Source organism: Urocitellus parryii, chromosome X, assembly GCF_045843805.1.
Source record: "Urocitellus parryii isolate mUroPar1 chromosome X, mUroPar1.hap1, whole genome shotgun sequence".
Classification (NCBI taxonomy): Eukaryota; Metazoa; Chordata; class Mammalia; order Rodentia; family Sciuridae; genus Urocitellus; species Urocitellus parryii.
The window spans coordinates 117,004,996-117,024,269 of record NC_135547.1 but is presented as its reverse complement, the minus strand read 5'-3'; the positions used below and the strand labels follow the sequence as shown (position 1 = coordinate 117,024,269).

The 19,274-nt window shown below is 33.9% G+C and overlaps 1 protein-coding gene across 4 annotated transcripts in view; it reads right to left on the bottom strand.

The window, feature by feature from the left end:
• Positions 1-19,274, bottom strand: part of Rps6ka3 (ribosomal protein S6 kinase A3) — a 107,731-nt gene that overhangs the window by 67,068 nt on the left and 21,389 nt on the right. For 3 of the 4 annotated variants that reach the window (XM_026405456.2, XM_026405458.2, XM_026405457.2), the window contains exon 2: positions 11,034-11,090. In XM_026405456.2, the coding sequence (XP_026261241.1) occupies positions 11,034-11,075 (42 nt within the window). In that variant the 5' untranslated portion in view covers positions 11,076-11,090. Of the gene's footprint in view, positions 1-11,033; positions 11,091-17,293; positions 17,331-18,325; positions 18,360-19,274 lie in introns of those variants that run through there. The other variant, XM_026405455.2, reaches the window with a different exon arrangement.

Below are 19,274 nucleotides of genomic sequence, written 5' to 3'. Positions count from 1 at the left end.
GAGGCAAGAGGATTTAAAGTTCAAGGTCAGCTTGGGCAATTTAGGGAGACTCTGTCTCAAAATTTTAAAAAATTAAAAAGGCTGTGGATGTAGCTCAGTAGTAGAGCACCCCTTGGTTCAATCCCTAGTACCACAAAACAAACAGAACAAAAAAAACCCTCAAACCCCAAATAACCCAATCCCCCAGAAAAACACAACCACATATTTCAGCAAGACTTTCACATTAGTATACTGTTACACTTGTTATTTAGTTTTTGAAACTGATCTTTAGGAAGATTTCAAGCATACCCAAAAGCAGACAGACTAGTTTAACAATCCCTCGTGTGTCCAACATTCAGCTTTTATAACTTTCAACTCATGACCAATCTTTTCATATACTTACTTCCCTCTACTCCCATAATTATTTTGAAGCAAATTCCAGACATTATATCATTTCATCTGTAAATATTTCAGTTGTTATGATGTTTTAATCTCCTTCCTATCTGTGGTTATATCCTGTTTTGCTTTCCTAATGTGGTACATTTGCTCCCCCCTCCCGCCCCGCTGTTTTCTAATTAACTGATTTGGAATTTATATTGAACTTCTTCCTTTTGCTTTTTATAGGTTTACTTTGTAGTTTTTCCCTTTTGCTTTTTTTCAGAGTTCTTAATTACTTTATTTGAATTAACTCATTTGTTAATGAAGTTTTCTTTCAAAGAATAACTATCATATTAAGATAGTACTATATTCTAGGTACCATGTTTTACATGAAATTATCTGTTAATTTCCACTATAGTAAGGAAGTACTATTATCCATACTATAGATGAAGATAATGAGGCTTAGAAAGAAGATAGATAGCCTGCTGCACAAGTCTTTACAGATTAGAAGAGGAAGTGGTGTGATATTGGTAGAAATATAACCAAGCAATTCAATCTGAAGGAGAGTTCATGTGAATAGTCAGTAGCTGGCAAAATACCAGGAGGTGCTCAATCTTTTGATAAGATCCTATAGCAAGAGGATTCAGTAAAATGTCCATAGCAGAGTTCCTAAAAAATTTTCTGCAATATGTACTTGTTGGTAGGACTCTAACCACAGTTAAACGCAACTATCAATCATCTTCATGACCCTGTGACAGCTGAATCCTTCTGGAGAAAAGAATCAACTTCCACGATAGAAAATTAAAATTGACATGTTTTTTAATTTGTTTTCAGTGTTGGGGATGAACCAAGGGCCTTATGCATGGTGGGTATGTACTTTATCAATGAGCTAAATCCCAAGCCCTGAACATGCTTTCAACTGATTCCTTTGGATGAATGGAGAAGAAAAAAATCTGTATTTGTATGAATTACCCAGTTTTTCAAATACTAAAGGGTTTTAATATCTAAGGATTGCAATTTATGTGCAAGAGCTTCTCCAGCATACATATCAATAGCTAATGCAAAAAAGTGCTAAGATTTTAAGGTTTTAAATCTGAGATGGGAAATAAATTTCATAAAGGTGATTAACGTGAATCAAATGGTAGTGGTTTCCTAGAGCACTGAGAAGGCTTTCTTCTAAGATCCTGTCTCTGAAAAGCATGCTGTGTTCCATTTTCAGTCTTTCCCATAGGCAAGAACACAGGGCAAGGGGCAACAGCACCATTGTCCCAGATCAGAATCTTGCAGTAGACAGCAATATATTATTCTTCTCCTGTCCACACATTTTTTCCTGCTTAACCTGAAATTCTTTTTACTTAGTCATGCTTGTCTAAAAGAGTTAAATTAAAATATTCATTTAGGTAAAGGGGTTACAACTTTCCATATGCCCATATTTCAGGTTGACTCAGCCAACCATTCATATTTGAACATAATTTAATTAAATCACACCACTTTCTTTCCAAATAGATGAGATCACTCAACCTAAAGAAATGGGTATTGTGATGAATAAACAAGAGGATAGGAGAAGCGAGTTTGAATTAGAGGCACCATATGAAGGAAGCAAGGCATGAAAAAAAAAAGAATTTTTTTAAAAGTTCTTAGGGGTGGAGAAAAGGGATACCAGGAAAGGAGAAAATAGCCCTGAAAGAAAGCCAAAAAATAGCAAAGGGAAGACTTACATGCTTGGAAATTCTGCCTACTACAAACATACCCTATTTATTGCCACCGTACAGTGCTAATTATAATGCTACTTTTCTCAGAAATATTTTCCTAAGTGGTATATACTTAAATCTACTAGATTATTTTTCCCCAAGCTGAGTACTAAAATATAGTCTCAGCCAATGAGAGAACAGACAACATTCTATACAGTCAATAAGTATTATTAATGTATAATGCCAAAATTTTTCTCTGCCAGTGACGACCATATTATATTTTCCTGTGTTGAATAGCTATTGTCCTATTCTGCTAGTGTTTCTCTTTCTATTGTTTATTTTGTGCTTGAACTACAATGTCTACAAGAGAGAATTAAGTATGTATTAGACTCATAGCTATGAGTATCATTCTGGATGCTCAGATGCAAGTATAAAGGCAGTTTGAGGGAAGTTTTAAGGAAATGGGGGGAAACCAGCAGGTAAGCAGTAACTGGATTTTATGAAGGGCATCACACACATCACTGGAGCTTTATGGTTACTATATGAACAATAGGTAGAATAACAGTATGAGTGGAATATGGAAAAAAAAACTAGTGCTACCAGCCCAGCAGGACTTCAGGGGAATTCGAAAAGAGCAGGACATTGCCTATGTCCTCCACAGAGATGCTATTAATTAATCTGGCTTTTGAGATCACTTGCACTCTCTGTTTAAACCAGTTTTACCACTACTGGTTGAATAACATTTATCCAAAATGCTTGGGCCAGAACTGTTTTGGATTAAAAAAAAAACAAAGTAAAAAAAATAAATTAAAAAAAAATTAAATAAAAAAAAAAACAAAACAGGGTTGGGGTTGTGCCTTAGTGACAGAGGCACTGGGTTTGCGCCTCAGCACCACATAAAAATAAACAAACAAAATAAAGATATTGTGTCCATGTATAACTAAAAAATATATAAAAAATTGAGAACATTTACAAATTCATAATGAGAAATCTTGGAGATGGGACACAAGACTAAACCTCAAAATAACAATATTTTTAGTGTACCTACAATTTTATTGCAGTCTGTCACATGAAGTCAGGTGTGGAATTTTCTACTTGTGGCACTGTTTGAGTACTCAAATAGTTTTGGATTTTAAAGCATTTTGTAATTTCAGATTAAGGATACTCATTGTGTACTACTTTTAAAAAGTTTTCTCTAATTCTTAACAATTATGCCCATGACTATGACATAAGAGCTATGAAAAAAAGAAACAGAGGGGAGTCTTTAGTTCTAGCTACTCAAGAGGCTGAGACAGGAGGATTGCCTAAGCCCAAGAGTCTGGGGCCAGAATGGGCAAATACCAAATAGCATTTATCTTATTTATATATAAATGAATGAAAGAAGAATGAGAGGGTCAAAGGATCAAGTTAAGGGAAAACAACTCATTTCACAATTTTGGCCTATTGTCAGCCAAAAAATTACTGGCTATCATCTTGGTTCCTAAGGGGGGATATTTTATCCCTGGTGAACAGTCTGAGAAAGCAAGACCAGCCTCTGGAAGGAAGAGGACAGGGAAATTAACACTTATTAAGCTCTTACTTTGTGCTAGGTACTTATTTGTCTCCTTAAATTTTCAATCCTCAAAAGGAACTTTGCTGGTATTGCATCAACTGTTAAGAGAACTATTTCCTCATTATGCAGGATATTGTTTTAATTCTTCTTTGATAACCAAGGGTACCTCAACAGTTAAGACTCCCTATTTCTTCAGCCTGGATCATGCAGAGCATGGATTCCTCTGGCCAGATGAGAAAGGATAGACAATTTTGGAGTTTAGGTAGCTGTCTTTTTTGTTGTTGTTCTTTTTAGGTATACATGACAGTAGAGTGTATTTTGACATATTATATATACATGGAGTATAACTCATTTTGAAGTGCTATAAGAGGCATTCTAACTTCTTCTATAGAGGCAGTCTCCCTCCCTAGTCTCACAGAAATCAGAGAAAACAAAGGGTATTGGTTAGCATTAAGTTAATTGTGTGAGAAATTAAACTAACTATGCATCAATATGGGTTAACAAGCAAACATTACTGGGCAAGGAAGAAGGTGATGATGGTTAATCTTCTGGTATAGATCAATTTAGTGGCACAAATTTTCTTCTATTTTATGAGATACATAAAATACTCACTTTAGGTGGGTAAAGACCAGAAAGGATTGAACCTTTAGAAAGTCAGAAGGAAGGAAAACAGCATTAAAGTTCCAGAGGATGGAAGACAAGGGGATCTAAGATATGGATGGGAGAAGCAGATTTTGGGGCAAAGACCAAAGGGAAACAGGAAAGATGAGGTATGGATAAAGGAAAAATCCAATCAAAACAAAATAATTCTATCAGGAATAGAAACCTAGGAGATCTATTCAGGAGGCATTCCATTGACTATCTCAATATATTAAGAAGGACTGGGTAAAGATATTTTATATTCAGGAGAAAATGGGCTATCCTTTATGTTTATCCTTTTAGGCAAACCAATTTAATTACCTCTAACATATCTCATCACCCTGCCCCTAACTTTGGCTTCTGTTTATACCATTTCCCATGAGAATGCTTTCACCCCAATATTGAGATTTACTTCTCAAAACTCTATTCTTCAAACCTCAAGTTAAGTTTCATGTCTTCTGTGAATTTTCATTTTCTTACACAGGTATACCTACTTCTAAAATTTTAGTTAAATTGTCATCAAAGGTTAAAGGGTCAGGGCTGAGGTTGTGGCTCAGCAGTAGAGCACTCACTTAGCATGTGCAAAGGTCTGGGTTCGATCCTTAGCACCACATAAAAATAAATAAAATATAGTGTCCAACTAAAACTAAAAGAAGGTTAAAGGGTCAAAGATTGCTGCTAGGCTTATAACTGAAAAGCAACAGTACCCTACACTCTTAGTACCTTTTCAACTCTTTTTTGTAGTTCCCTCTGGTATTTACCTCTTTTGATGAATAACAATAGTACTCTCATTAATTTCAGATATTACTTTTAGACATACTATTATGTAGATGACTTAGCATTCCTATTGCCAATTTTGGTTAAGTCCATTAGTCTTTGCAATTCGTGTGTCTATTTAAACATTGCTCATTGATGAGGTACTTTAGTTACATTTCGTATTTTTCCAGTGTACAACTTTTGCTTTGTTTTAAAACTTGTTTTCTTTTTTTAGAGAGAGACGAGTGCGCTACCACTTGAGCCACATCCCCAGGCCCAAAACTTGTTTTCTTTTTATCTCTCAGAATTTTCCCACCCTGCAACAGTCTCTCCAGCGAATTTCCAATATTCCAATCTATTGGAGAATTCATCACTTCTATACTAGTACAACCTCCATCCCCAGCTCTGGAGGACAGCATTGCTGGAGCCATCTGTCTGTCTGCTACAATTTGAATTGAGTGCTCTCTAAGCCTACTGAATGAACTAGTCTTCTGAAGCCTCCTTTATTCATCAGGCTTGTAGTGTTGGATCCTTTGTTTCCTGAATACCACATCTCATTTTTTTTCTTAGTTAACAATTCTCCAGTGTGGTGGAGCCCTTTATCCAGCAACTTCCTAAAATAGGTGATGTCTGAAAATATCTTAGTTAATAATCAATCATTTTCACTAAGCATTTTAAAGGCATTATTGTTTTCTAACTTCAATATTGAAAACTCTAATAATATTCTTATATTCAATCCTTTATATATGATTTTTTTAAAATCTGTAAAACTTTTAGGGCCTTCCCTTTATTCCTGGTGTTTTTTACCTTTATTTTGTTTATTTATTTCCCTATACCTTGTTTTGGAATTCCTCTTTGTTAAATAGGAGATTGCTCTTTTTTTCTTATTTTTAATCTCTTTGTCTTACTATTTATTTTGGGAGAGTTTTCCTCTACTGTAGCTTCTAAATATTCTACTAAAATGTAAAACATTCCTATAATGTTTAATTTCTATAAGTATATTTTTATGATTTTTAAAAAGAAATAGCAAACATTCTATTTTAGGGAATCAATTCAAACACATTAGCTTTTCATTTCTTTATCTTGTATTGTCTATTCCTCTAAAATTATTCTTTCATGTTGGAAGCCTTCCTCAAACATCTGATATTTGGCTTTTTCAGAGTAAAGCACTGCACACTTATAGTCTTAGCTACTTGAGAGGCTGAGGCAGGATAGCTCAATCCCAGGAGTACCTGGCCAGCCTGGGAACATAGCGAGACCCCCACCTCAAAAAAAGAAAAAGAAAAAAAAAAGGCAGGGGGAGAAAGGGAAGGTGAGTGTTTGTGTGTCAGGCAGTAGAAATGGCTTGGATGTTCTGGGCCTGGTCAACTGGAAAGCTTTCTTGTAGGTTTATCAGCCAAGTAGGAAGTTTTTACAAATTTCTTCAGGTAAGGTCACCCCAGTCTCCTGCCAGGAAGACATGGACCTGTGGGTAGAGTGGGGCTCTATCACCATTCAGTAGTAGGATTTACTTGACCTCCCTGTTTCTAGCCCAGTGCCTCACCATAGCTCCTACTGTGCCTGAGATCCCCAAGTCTAGAGCCTCTCTGGTTTTCTTTATAACTAACTTTTTTGTTGTTGCTGTTTTGTGGTATTGGAGAATAAACTATGGGGCACTTTACCACCGAGTTACACCTCTAGCCCTTTTTTTTTTATTTTGAGAAAAGGTCTCACTAAATTTCCCAGGATGGCCTCAAACTTGCAATCCTCCTGCCTCACCTTCCATGGTAGCAGAGATTACAGGTATGTGCTACCATGCCCAGCTCCATCTACTTTTCATATTATCTCTTGTTCAAGTTATAGAAATTTTCTGATTTCAAAGATTAGGTTTATGTTTCTTATTCACCTTTTTGTTTGGGGTGATAACTTCCCAGAGAAGAGGACCAAAACAGCTTTATTTTGCCATTTTAAAATTACAAGTTTCCTTATATGCTTTTGTGCCTCTAACAAGGTAGCAGAATACCTGGCACTGAATATATATTAAGAACTTGGTTAATCAATGACTAGAATTGGTTACATAAAGACTAATGTGCTGTAAGAAAAACACTCCAAAATGCAATTACGCAAACAAGGTGCCTATTTGTCTTTCTCAAAGAGTGGTTCATAGGTAAGAGGGTAGTTTAGGGTGAAGAGGTGTCACTAGATAATTAGATTATTAAGGGACTCTGGTCTCTTCTCTCATGTTTTTACTCTGTTCTCTCGACTGTCTTGTCTTAGTCAGAACTGGCTTATAATCACTACCTTGCATTCTAGCCCATGGAAAAGGGATCAACCAATCTACAAGAACACCCACCAGTTGACAAGTTCCCTATTATATTTATTATCTCTCAGTTTCTGTGGGCTAGGAATCTGGGCCAATGACCATATGAGCTTGAAAACAGATCTTTCCCCAGTCAAGTTTCAGATAAGGCTCTATCCTTGGCCAGCACCTTGACTGCAGTCTAGGAGAGTCTCTGAGCCAAAAGATCTAGTTATGCTATGCCTAGATTTCTTGCCCACAGAAACCGAGATAATAAATGTGTATAGTTTTAAATAGGGACCTAAGTTTGAGTAATTTCTTTTTTCAGCATTGGGGACTGAACCCAGAGATTGTAGCTCTACTATTTTTTATTCTTTGAGATGGGGTAATTGCCCAGGCTGGCATGGAATTTGCAAACTGCTGGGGTTATAGGCATATGCTACCATACTTACCATACTCAGCTAGTTTGAGATAATGTGTAATTCACTAAATAGATAACTAATACAACATTTCAACTTTCATCATATAAATTATTAATTGACAAAACTTCTGATTGTGTACTAGACGTAAGAACAGTTTAAAAGTATAAGGTAAATATACATTTTGACAATATTTTATATTTAATACCATTAAAGTAATATTAAATACTAGGGCTTTATCTGATACCAAACCCTAATTTTTAAAATCTGGAATGATCTGCTGAACAACCTTATCCAAGTTACTAGTAATATGTTTGTCCTGTACCTATTTACCTATCTCTAGAATGCATTTTTTTTCTTCCACAGGTTTAAGAGCTACTAATGCCATAAAAAAATACAAGCCATATAATAAAGCCATATAATAATGCTTTAATTTTAGCCTACAGAGAATAGAAGGTTTGGAGGTTTCCCTTCCAAAGGAATATTTTTAAAAAGAAACAAGGCAGTTGAAATCAGGAAAATCAATATTAACACTGACTGTTTTTACACTTGCTTATACATAAATACATACTATAGACCATTGAAATAAAACGCCTCAAATGGTTTGGGAGTGGGTAGAAATGTAGACCAAATTTGAAGGTAGCCCCAGGTACAAGACCTCACGCATGGGTCCCTATGGTAGCTAAAATAAATCCATACTTTCATTTAATTATAAAATACTTAATAGCAATGGGGTACTACAAACAAGGAATAAGTCAGACTAGGTCATTGCAGCTCACAGTTTAGTAGGGAATACAGACAAGTAAATGGGATCTGGTGTGGTATTGCCATTAGGGTATACACAAGCTGGTATAGTGGCACAAAGAAAAATGTCAGAATTGGAAGTGGTAGTTGTCTTGGGAAGATGTATCCATGGAAATTATATATAAACTTGGACTTTAATGATGACTAGGAATTAAATGGAGAGGGTTGGTAAGAAAAAATATGAAAGAAAGAACATTACCTATGAAAGCCCAGATGCAAAAGAGAAGCTAATGCGTTAGGTGGATGGCCAGAGAGGATGTGGAAAGAAGTATGTAAAGAACTTATAATACACAGCATGGTCATTCACACTGAAGAGTTTAAACTTTATTGAAAGAAAGCACAAAACTATTCAGGGGTTTTTAAAGCAGAAGAGTAAATTGGTCTCACTCTTCCCTAGATGACATAAGGTCCATGACAATCTGATTTCTGAAAAGTAAACTTTCCCAAATGTTAAAAAGCATATAGAAACACATAACTGTATATGTATGTACATACATACTGGCAATATCCAGATGAAAGACATAGCACAAAATCCTGTTTACAACATAAAAACTACTACAAATTACCTTAATAGGAAATGCATAAGAACTGTGTCACAAGCTATAAAATTTTGATAAAAGAATATCAGGATAAATGTTGTTTCTGGATGCGAAGACTCAATTTTATTATTTTTTTCATGTTAATCTATAAATTTAATGCAGTTCTAACAAAAATCCCAATATATTTTTCAGGGAGTAACTGACAAATTGATTGTAAAGTTTAACCTGGAAAATTAAATGCATAAGACTACAATTTTGAAAAGTAAAACAGTGGAAAGACTTGCCTTGCCACATATAAAAAAACTTGATTTCAGACTTCTAAAACTATGAGATATTAAAATTTCTGTCATTTAAAGCCATCCGGTTTGTGGTAATTTGTTATGGAGGCCCTAGAATACTTATATTTGGGGTATAACACAATTTTAAATATGATGAGAGGTATCTCAAAAGAGTGAGAAAAGAATGAATTTTATTTATTCAATAAATAAGGATTAAGAAAGTGGACTATTTAGAAAGAAAAATTAGATTTCTGCCTCATATGAGATACTAAAATTCCAAGTGGATCACAGATCTAAATGCAAAACCCAAGCCAGATCAAACAAACAAACAAAATCCGCAAACAACAAAACCCAAAAAAAGTAGTAGATGAAAATGTAAGAGTATATTTTTATAACTGTGGTGCAAAGAAGGATATTCTAACTAAAACATGAAACCAGAAGCCAGATGTGACCATTTAAAAATGAAAACTTCTGTATTCATACAATTAAAGACAAAAATCAGTGTTCAAAAAAAGGGATAAAATAATTCAAAGGTATTCAACAGATATGGAGTTAATATTCAGAATATATTCAGAGATTATATAGACAAATAAATAAACAACAAATAACCAAAAAGAAAAATGGATAAATGACAGACTACATAGGTCAATCAATAATGTGTGGATATTTAACCAAATAATCAACTGAGATACAAATTAAAATGAGAAACTATTATTTATTTAGACTGATGAAATAAATATTTTCTGATAATATCTAGTATTGAATAGGGAATGGTTGAACTAGTACTTATACACTGAAATTTTTACAATCTTTTAAAAGAGCAATTTGGTAAAGTCTATTGAAATTTATATGTCCATATCCTTAGTTCCACTTCATCCTTTACTAAGAGTACACCTAATCAAACACAAGTTGACAAAAACAAATAGGATAAAATTAGAATACGAGGTAACCATTTAAAAAGAGATCTATATATACTGTCATAAAAAGATACTGAATGAAAAGACCAAGTTGTGCAACACACGTATTTTCAGAGAAAATGAAGCTCAAATTATTTTGTAAACAAATAATATTTGTCTTATGTGTATAATACCAAGATTAACAACTAAGCTGCAGATAGCTATAATGAATTAATAAAAAACTTGACAATATAAAGCAATGTGTTTTATTATTCTCTTAAAAGTCAGTCATGACTTTTTATAAAAGTCACTGACATATTTAAAAATATGTTTTGGGCTGAGTACATGCCTGTAATCCTAGCAATGCAGGAGGCAAAAGCAAGAGGATCAAGTTTAAGTCCAGCTTGTGCATTTTAGCAGAACCCTCTCTCAAATTTAGAAAAATTTTTAAAAGGCTGGTGTGGGGATGGGGTGTAGCTCAGAGGCAGAGCGCCTGCTTGCCTAGCATGCAGCAGGCCCTGGGTTCAATATCTGGCAACACACACACACACACACACACACACACACACACACACACATCAAAATAAAGAGATGGTTTTAAACATGGGAAAGTGAATTTTAAAAAAGGGTGGTGTGTAGCTCAGTGGTAAAATGCCCCTTGGTTAAATCCACAGTGCCCTCTGACACATGCACAGGTAAATTCAATGTGAGATAGTGACAAGTTTCTAATACTGTAAAATGATTGCTTTGCTCAGTTTAAAAATAAGAATAATTTTGTGGCATCTGATTTGTCTCTATCCCTTGTGATACAATATTCTACTTACGGTTTGTGGATTAATCTCCTCCTCTCCCATAGGTTCATCCATAATTTGCTGTCCATTCTGTGAAAAGCACATCAAGTAGAAAGTTACCAAAACAGATTTCACAAAGTTAAATGAAGACAAAAAAAAAAAACACTAATTCAGAAATATTTTCTCTATAGTGCTCTAATGAAATAGAACCACCATCTAAGAATGCAATTGCAAATTTGCCAACAGGTTGTGCTTCAAAAGTTCTTCTGTAAACTAATTATTTGAAATTATAAAAAATATTTTCCCATGAAATAATATAACAAATGATGACTACCTTTCCAGGTGAGCCCTTGAGTTTATTTCAATAGTTAAATGCATTGCAAATGGTCTTAGTTAAGCCTCACCAAAGAGCATTTACAACATTATGTATGGCAAAACACATTCTAAACTCCAACTTCATTAAAAATTAATCAGGGAAACATTGATTATTTCAGAGATAATTAAGCTTAGTTTCTACATCAAAATAAATTTCAGATGGATTAAACATTGAAATGTCAAAAAATAAAATTATGTAAGTCTCAGAATATAGGTGAATAATAATCATGGAGTAAGGAGGTTAGAAATAATAAGGAAAAAATGACATCTGAATACATAATACTTTAAAACTTCTTCTGCCAGACACAAAAAAAGATAAGACAAACTGATTACAAAAAATAAAGTAACATATGACAAAGGGTTGATATCCTTGATACATAAAGAGCTTTGTTTAACATACCTGTAAGAAAAAACATGAACCTCAACAGAAATGAACAGGGGAAAAAGTTCATTTGGCCTTAGTACCAATCACAAAAATGCATTTAACCCGAAGATACCTTTTGCCTTTCAAATACATAATGGTTTACAAATAACAGCAACACTCAATGCTAAAGTGGGCATGGAAAAAAAGAACATTCTGGATTAACTACTGGAAAAACTGTGAATCAGCACAACCCTTCAGGAAGGCAATCTATGTCTATTAAAAAAAACACAAAATTCTGAAATGTCTCATTGATTCTACTTCTGTTTTTTTTTTTAAATGGACAAGTTCACAAAGATGTATATACAAGAATGCTCACCATAATTTTTTCCAAAAAGAACTCCAAATTGGAAACCTAAATTCCTAACAATAGAGAACTAGTTAAATATATATTATGGTACATCCATATAATGGAATACTATACAGTCATTAAAAATAATGATAAAGATGTAATTTATTGACATGGAAAGACAGTCACATGTAATAAGTGAAAAAGGAGTTTACGAAACAATATGAATTGTAATGATCCCATTTTAAGCAAATATATACATTCAAATATGCATATATTTGTATGGGGAAAACTCTGGAAGGATATACACCAAAATGTCAACAGTGGCTATCTGGGTGGTAGAATTTTAGACAATTTAAATTGTTTATTTGTTTTATTATTTGAATGTTCTAATATGTTTACAATGTCTACAATGAATATGTATTACTTGTGTAATTTAAAAAAAACAAACAAACAGAAGTCAGGAACACAGGGATTTCTCTCATTCCCTCACTGGAAAAAAGGAGTAGTCCTTTGACTACTCGTTAATTCAACAAGTACAGAAAGATCTAAGCTAACTGTCTTATGAGAATTGTAAACTGGGAAATAAAGGCAGCTCACCTATTATTATTCCATTCACCACATGGGGCAGCTTCTCTAAATTTGAACTCCTCTCTCTAATCTTCCCATCCCTATTTCCATCTCATACATTCCATCTCATTCATGCTCTGTTCTAAGTACTGATCTGGAGAGAAAGGGTAAATAAAATATGGCCTTCATCCTAGAAGGTCTACTGACTTATACAAAGGGTACCCTTCAGTTTTACCCACTCACAGAGGATGTTCCTGGGTTAGTTAATATCTATATAATACTATAAAGCACAAAAATGGTGCTAATGTGCAGGAAAATTGGGGAGGCAGGTAGAACATCTTTAGTTTCCTAAGACATTTTCAGAGGCTACAATATTGCCCATTTCTATGGTAAACACATCCAACTGTCTCAAGGATACTATTTTCTCCTAAAAGCTACTACTATTTACTTGACTGGCTACTGATTGTCTTTATCATAACACCCCAAAGAAACCTTAAACTAGCTCTTAAGAACTCTGTTTCTGGAATCAAACACATACATTTAAAATCCTGTTGTTATTACAATTACGAAGCCTTGGACAGCTTAATCTAAGCTCTAATGAAGATTTTTAAAGTTTCATCTTCAGAGAGTTGTTGTGGAAGATTAAATGAGATAAAATATACATAACCCTAAGCATAATACCTGGCATTTAGTAATCAGTGTTATTTTTATTATGTCCAAAATTCAATCACCTTACCTATGGCCCACCAACTTGCCCCCTCTCCTATATTTGCTCTCTTAATGAGTGGCACCATCATTCATCTAGTAGCCCAAACTACATTTTCTCATTAATTGTAAACCATTATCCTCTATAACACAAATCTGCTCAATGTCTGTTCATCATTTGGGTTTTTTTTTAATACTTGGTCTAACTTGAGCTGCACTTACATTTTCCTAATTTCCAAAATTTTATTTTGGAAATAAAATTTGACAACCATCTGCTCCTTGTAATTTTCAATGTATTCATAACAAGTATCACAATTTATAACTTCATTTTAAAGCAAACCAATACAGTAGAAACAGCACTGAACTTGGAATTGGTAGATTAGGGGTAGAACCAGAGATCTGCCACTTATAAACTTTGAGATTTGAGACTTCTCTCTTAGCCTATTACTTTATCTGTTCAAAATGGAGATGTTTTCCCTATCTACCCAAAGATTTATTTATTGAGTCAAAACTGAAATAACTCATAAGAAAGCATTTGATAAAGAGCTGTACCAATGCAAATTACTATTAAGGTGAAGGTAAGGTAGTTTCAGGAAGATAAAATAATACTCCATCAAGTCCTTTTGATTTTGAAATTAAAATACTTAGGACTGGTAAAGGATCTCAAATGTCTTCTGTTTTAACTACACATCATGTGCTCTAATTCTTTTTACCTTGTTATCGCCTATGTTTGAATACCACCAGGATAAGAATGCAGGCTCATCAGGCAGTCTTTTACATTATCTCAGAAAAAGCACTGCCTGCTAGTAACTTTCCTCAGCCACAAATTCACTTTAAGGATTACTAACAAATGGTTAACAAATGAAGAACTTGTCTGTAGGCTATCTGCAAATTCACAGGAAGTAAATCTACATCTATGACCATAAATTACTCTGAATCTCAGTTTCCCTAGATAACTCAAGTTTCCTCAAGTCTGTCTTTGTTATTATTTCTTTTAGATGAGACTTGTCACCCTCCTCTTTTCTGAGTAAATACCAATTCATCTTAAAGAATGGAATTAACATTCCAACCTTAGTAGGACCAATCCAGAGTAAAGGGCATAACACCTCCCTTATCCTAGATAATACACTCATATAAATGCAATTCACATCTGCATTACTTTTGGTATCTGAACAACACACTTTTGACTCTCAGTGAGTTTTCTGTAGATTAAATACTTATTTTCTTTACTTATACTACAACTAAGCCCCACATCTTCTATCCCTGTTATTACTTCCATGAATAAAACCTTAATTTTATTCTTTTTTATATGTACTTTTTAGTTGTTGATGGGCCTTTATTTTATTCATTTATTTATATGTGGTGCTGAGATTCAAACCCAGTACCTCACACATGCCAGGCAAGCGCTCTACCCACTGAATTTTATTCTTGATTCCTCTTTTCCACCTCTGACCCATTGCTACAGTTTCTAGAGATTATATTCTAAATTTGTCAATCAGACTCGTCACTATTTTCAACTTCATGTCATCCACAAATTTCCAATATACTTTCTTAACTACCCAGCTAACAGTATAAACAAAGCAATCTAATCAAAAAAATTAAGTGAGACATGATCTAAAAGGTATTCTATTCTCTACCGTTTGCAAAAGTATCGATTTCCTTTCCAAGTTTAGCAAAGATTTAAAATTTTGAACAATTTGCCAGGTACAGTGTCACATGCCTGTAATCCCAGCAACTCAGGAGGCTGAAGCAGGAGGATCCCAAATAACTTAGTAAGACCTTGTCTCAACATAAAAACTAAAAAGGGCTAGGGATATAACTCAGTGGTAAAACACCCCTGGGTTTAATCCCCAGTACCAAAAATTTTAGGAAAATTAAGTTTTGGCTGGGCCCGGGGGCACATGCCTGTAATCCCAGCGGCTCAGGAGGCTGAGGCAGGAGGATCGCAAGTTCAAAGCCAGCCTCAGCAAAAGTGAGGCACTAAGCAACTCAGTGAGACCCTGTCTCTAAATAAAATACAAAATAGGGCTGGGGATGTGGCTCAGTGGACAGTGCCCCTGAGTTCAATCCCTAGTCCCCAAATAAATAAATATCATTTGAATGACTTAATTTTTAAAGTAGGAAAATATGAAAGTTGATATTATAATACATATTTGAAAAACTTTACAAAGCTTTTTCTACCAAAAGCGTCTCCATTACAATGAAACTTTTCTATCTTTGAAACAAGAATTCAAATGCTATCTATTAGAAATGAGCATAAATTTACTTTTGCAGTTGAAAAGTTTACATTTTCTTTTTGAAAAAATGATCCTGTTTTCATTACCAATTAGGTTCCATGGGTTAGCAGTCTGACTCAATACTGTACATTCTATAGTTCCCAAAGTTCAAGGAACAGTACTTATTAAACAGGAAAATATATTTCTCTAAAGAAGCAATAAATAGATAAAAACATGTTTTAAAGATGTGTTTACTGGATGTAAACCTTAGCTCTGTCACTTACTGGTGTAGTACTTGAACTTGGGTAAGTTACTTAACATTTTGAGCCTATTTTTTCATTCATAAGATGCATATAATGTTTATCTCATAGGGATATTGTAAAGGATCCACCAAGGGACAGAGATGCTCAGTAAATGCTACTTCTCTTCCCTATTTGCCTCAAATGGCTGTGTAATGTTTACATTTCTCAGATAACTTCTAAAGATGTAAAGCAATGAAGAAGTATAGGAAAGATGCCTGTTTTACCACTTACTACAGTCAATTTCCTGCCAACTAGGGTGGAAAAAATCTTTAATATGTGTGCTATATTTCTATACAATGTAGCTAAAGAATGAGTATGGACCAAAAAATAGTTTAAAAGTGAGGCAAATGTATTTATCCTCTCTCATCCCACCACGTCGTCTCCTAGCCAAAAAAACTGGAGCCTGGCAGATTGTACGTATGCAAATATGATATGAAATACTGAAAAAGGTTAGGAAATGCTAATCATGCTTTATTTTGTTAGTCTGAAATGTGTAAAAAGTCACAAATTGGAATAACCTACAACATGGGTCTCATCAGAACAAATCAGATAAAGGAAACTGCTTGAGTTTCAGCAGGAATTACTTTCAAAACAACCTTCAATATTGTATAAAATTATCACTTAAGATCATCCTCCAGGTTTAGAAAACAACAGTTTAATCAGTAATTCTGAACCAAGGTTTCAGGACTTCTAGAGCATTTCCTAGGTGTTTTTCAGGGAAATGCTGACATGTTAAAAATAAGAATATTTCCTTAATTTTAAGAAAATCATTTTAAGAAACCCTATTAAGCAGATTGTTTTGCTGTAATGGCATGTTACAATGCACATTTCCAGGCTATTGTGACATCTCTGAAGAATATAAGTTAAAAAATTCTTCAAGTCCAGCAGATCATCATGTACAAGTATACTAGGACTGAATAAATGATCAGATTGATAAAATACAACCTTGACCTTTTTTAAGACATATCAACTACTGACATTCTCTTACCTATAAATGAAATGTACATATGAACACTGGCAGAAAAGGATACCTGACAAAGAAAAAACAGTCTGAAATAATAGGAAGGGAAGAAGAAAAGAAAGGGTCCAGAGCCATAGTGTATTTATATGGAGACCCAGGTTGTAGGAACAAGCAAGGACCACACTTTTTTTTTTTTTAAACCACCCTCAAGTTTCCACAAGTATTATCTGCCTTCCCAAACTTCCTGATATCAGCAGAGGTTTCCTGCCCAAAACTTATGTAACAGGTGTTTCATCATGAAGGTACCGAGTATGAGGCATTAAAAACCTCCCTCCAACTTTGGTTAAGGTAACATCACAGTGTTCAGAATCCAAAGAATCTTCTATGCAATCACATTGAAACAATAAGAAACAAGCATTTTATATTCTTAATAAGGAATGTATATAATCCTTACCAACGTGACAGGATTAAGAATCAGCTCCTCATTTATCCTAAGGAAATATCAGAGATGTGCATAAAGACTTATGTACAGTGATATTCATCATACTCATTATACTGAAAAATAGAAAACAATCTAAATGACCAACAGGGGACTGGTTAAATAAATCATAATACATCTATTAATATGTAGGAATACTATTAAATGGTTAAAATTAGGGCCTCAAAGAAAAATTAATGATGCAAAAATATGTTTGCAATATATTAAATTAAAAAGGATACGAAACTATCAGTATGACCCCAGTTTGCATCCTCCCTCCCAGCATGGGTGCATGTCATTGGCAAAACATAAAATCTTATCAGTAGTTACCTGGGCCATAGGATTTTCTTCTTTGTACTGTCTTTTCAAAATTATATACACTTATTATGTATTTTTATACAGAAAAAACAATAAATGTAATTAGAAAAATCAGTTTTATTTCTAGTTATGGTGCCCTTATACCTGCTTTATTATTCCCCTAGCTACCAAAGACCTGTTAGTACCCAAGATTTTTCTATTTCCTAGACTAGGGTAGAAATGACCTCTGGTTATATCTACATTTCTAAGTTTATGAGGACCCTTTCAGAAGCTTTTATTTTTATTTATTTTCTCTGGTCCTGTGGTTGTGGCCTCAGAAAATAAGCTTTAGGCAGGCCTGAATCCACTTCATGTTTTTTAAAGTGTACCCCTAAAGGGAATTCTGCTTATGACACAAGACATGTTGAGATAAGAATAAAGAAATGAAAACACAGTAGCCAAAATTAAGTTTGTATCATGAATAGCAAGTATTAGAACTGACACTGCAGAAAACAGAATCCATGCCACAGAGGACAAATTTGAGTAAATGAAAAAAAAAAAAAAGAAAAAAGTAAAAAAAAAAGATTTTAAAACTATGGAAGACAAGACAGAAAAATAATCTATGAACAACAGATGTTCCTAAAAAATACAAAACAGAGCAATTTAATTAATCAAAAGTACAAGAAAATTTTCCAGTTCTGAAAAAAATACCTGAGACTGGAGACTGAGAAGGTTCAACAGAGATCATCAACACCAAGACATGTCCTGGCAAATGTTTTTAAATTTCAAGGATAAAGATATAATCCTACAAGCATACAAGCAGAAAAAAATAGGTTATTTCAAAGGAACTAGAATCAGGTTGACCTCAGCTTTCTCCTCTGCAACAATAAACTGCCAGAAGACAATGAAGTAATGACCTATAGGGAGTTGAAAGGGAAAAGTTAAGATCTAAGAATTTTATACCTCACCCTAGTTTTTCATGTACAAAGGTCACAGGAAATTATTCTTAGATTTGCAAAGTCTTATAAAATTTCATCATCCTGATAGTATCTTTTTAAAACAAATTGTTCGAAGGTACATCTTAGACCATCAAAAGAGAATCAAAAAATAGTTCAAGAATATTTGAGGCGGGAAAGAACTATTGAAGTATACTGACACCAACTTAAAAATAACTGAATAAATAATTAGTTCTACTAAAAGAAAGGGTAAATAATGAATAAAAATTGATAAGTATATAAACAATATAAAAGAAAAGCACCTCAGGCTAAATTAATGTGGACTTAAAAGAGGTAATAGGAGAAGCAAAGACTCTAAATACTCCATCTTTCCTACAAGGATATTTAACAACTATTTTTAGTAATTATCTAATAAATTTTAGAATATTTTGAAAAAAACACACAATAATAAAAAATAGACATCGTTACAGTCCAAATCACTAAAGAAGATAATAAATGGCAAATACCATTAACAGTCCTTTATGCAGACATCGCATTCAACCCTAAGAACATGAGGTGAGTATAATTACCCCTACTTTACAGTTGAGGAAAGGAAGGATCAGCAAAGTTAGTGATTGGCAAAAGCAGAATTCACACCCAGATCTTTCTAGCTATATAATTTATTTTTCTATATTTCACAACCTCCTCAAACAAAACAATCCATA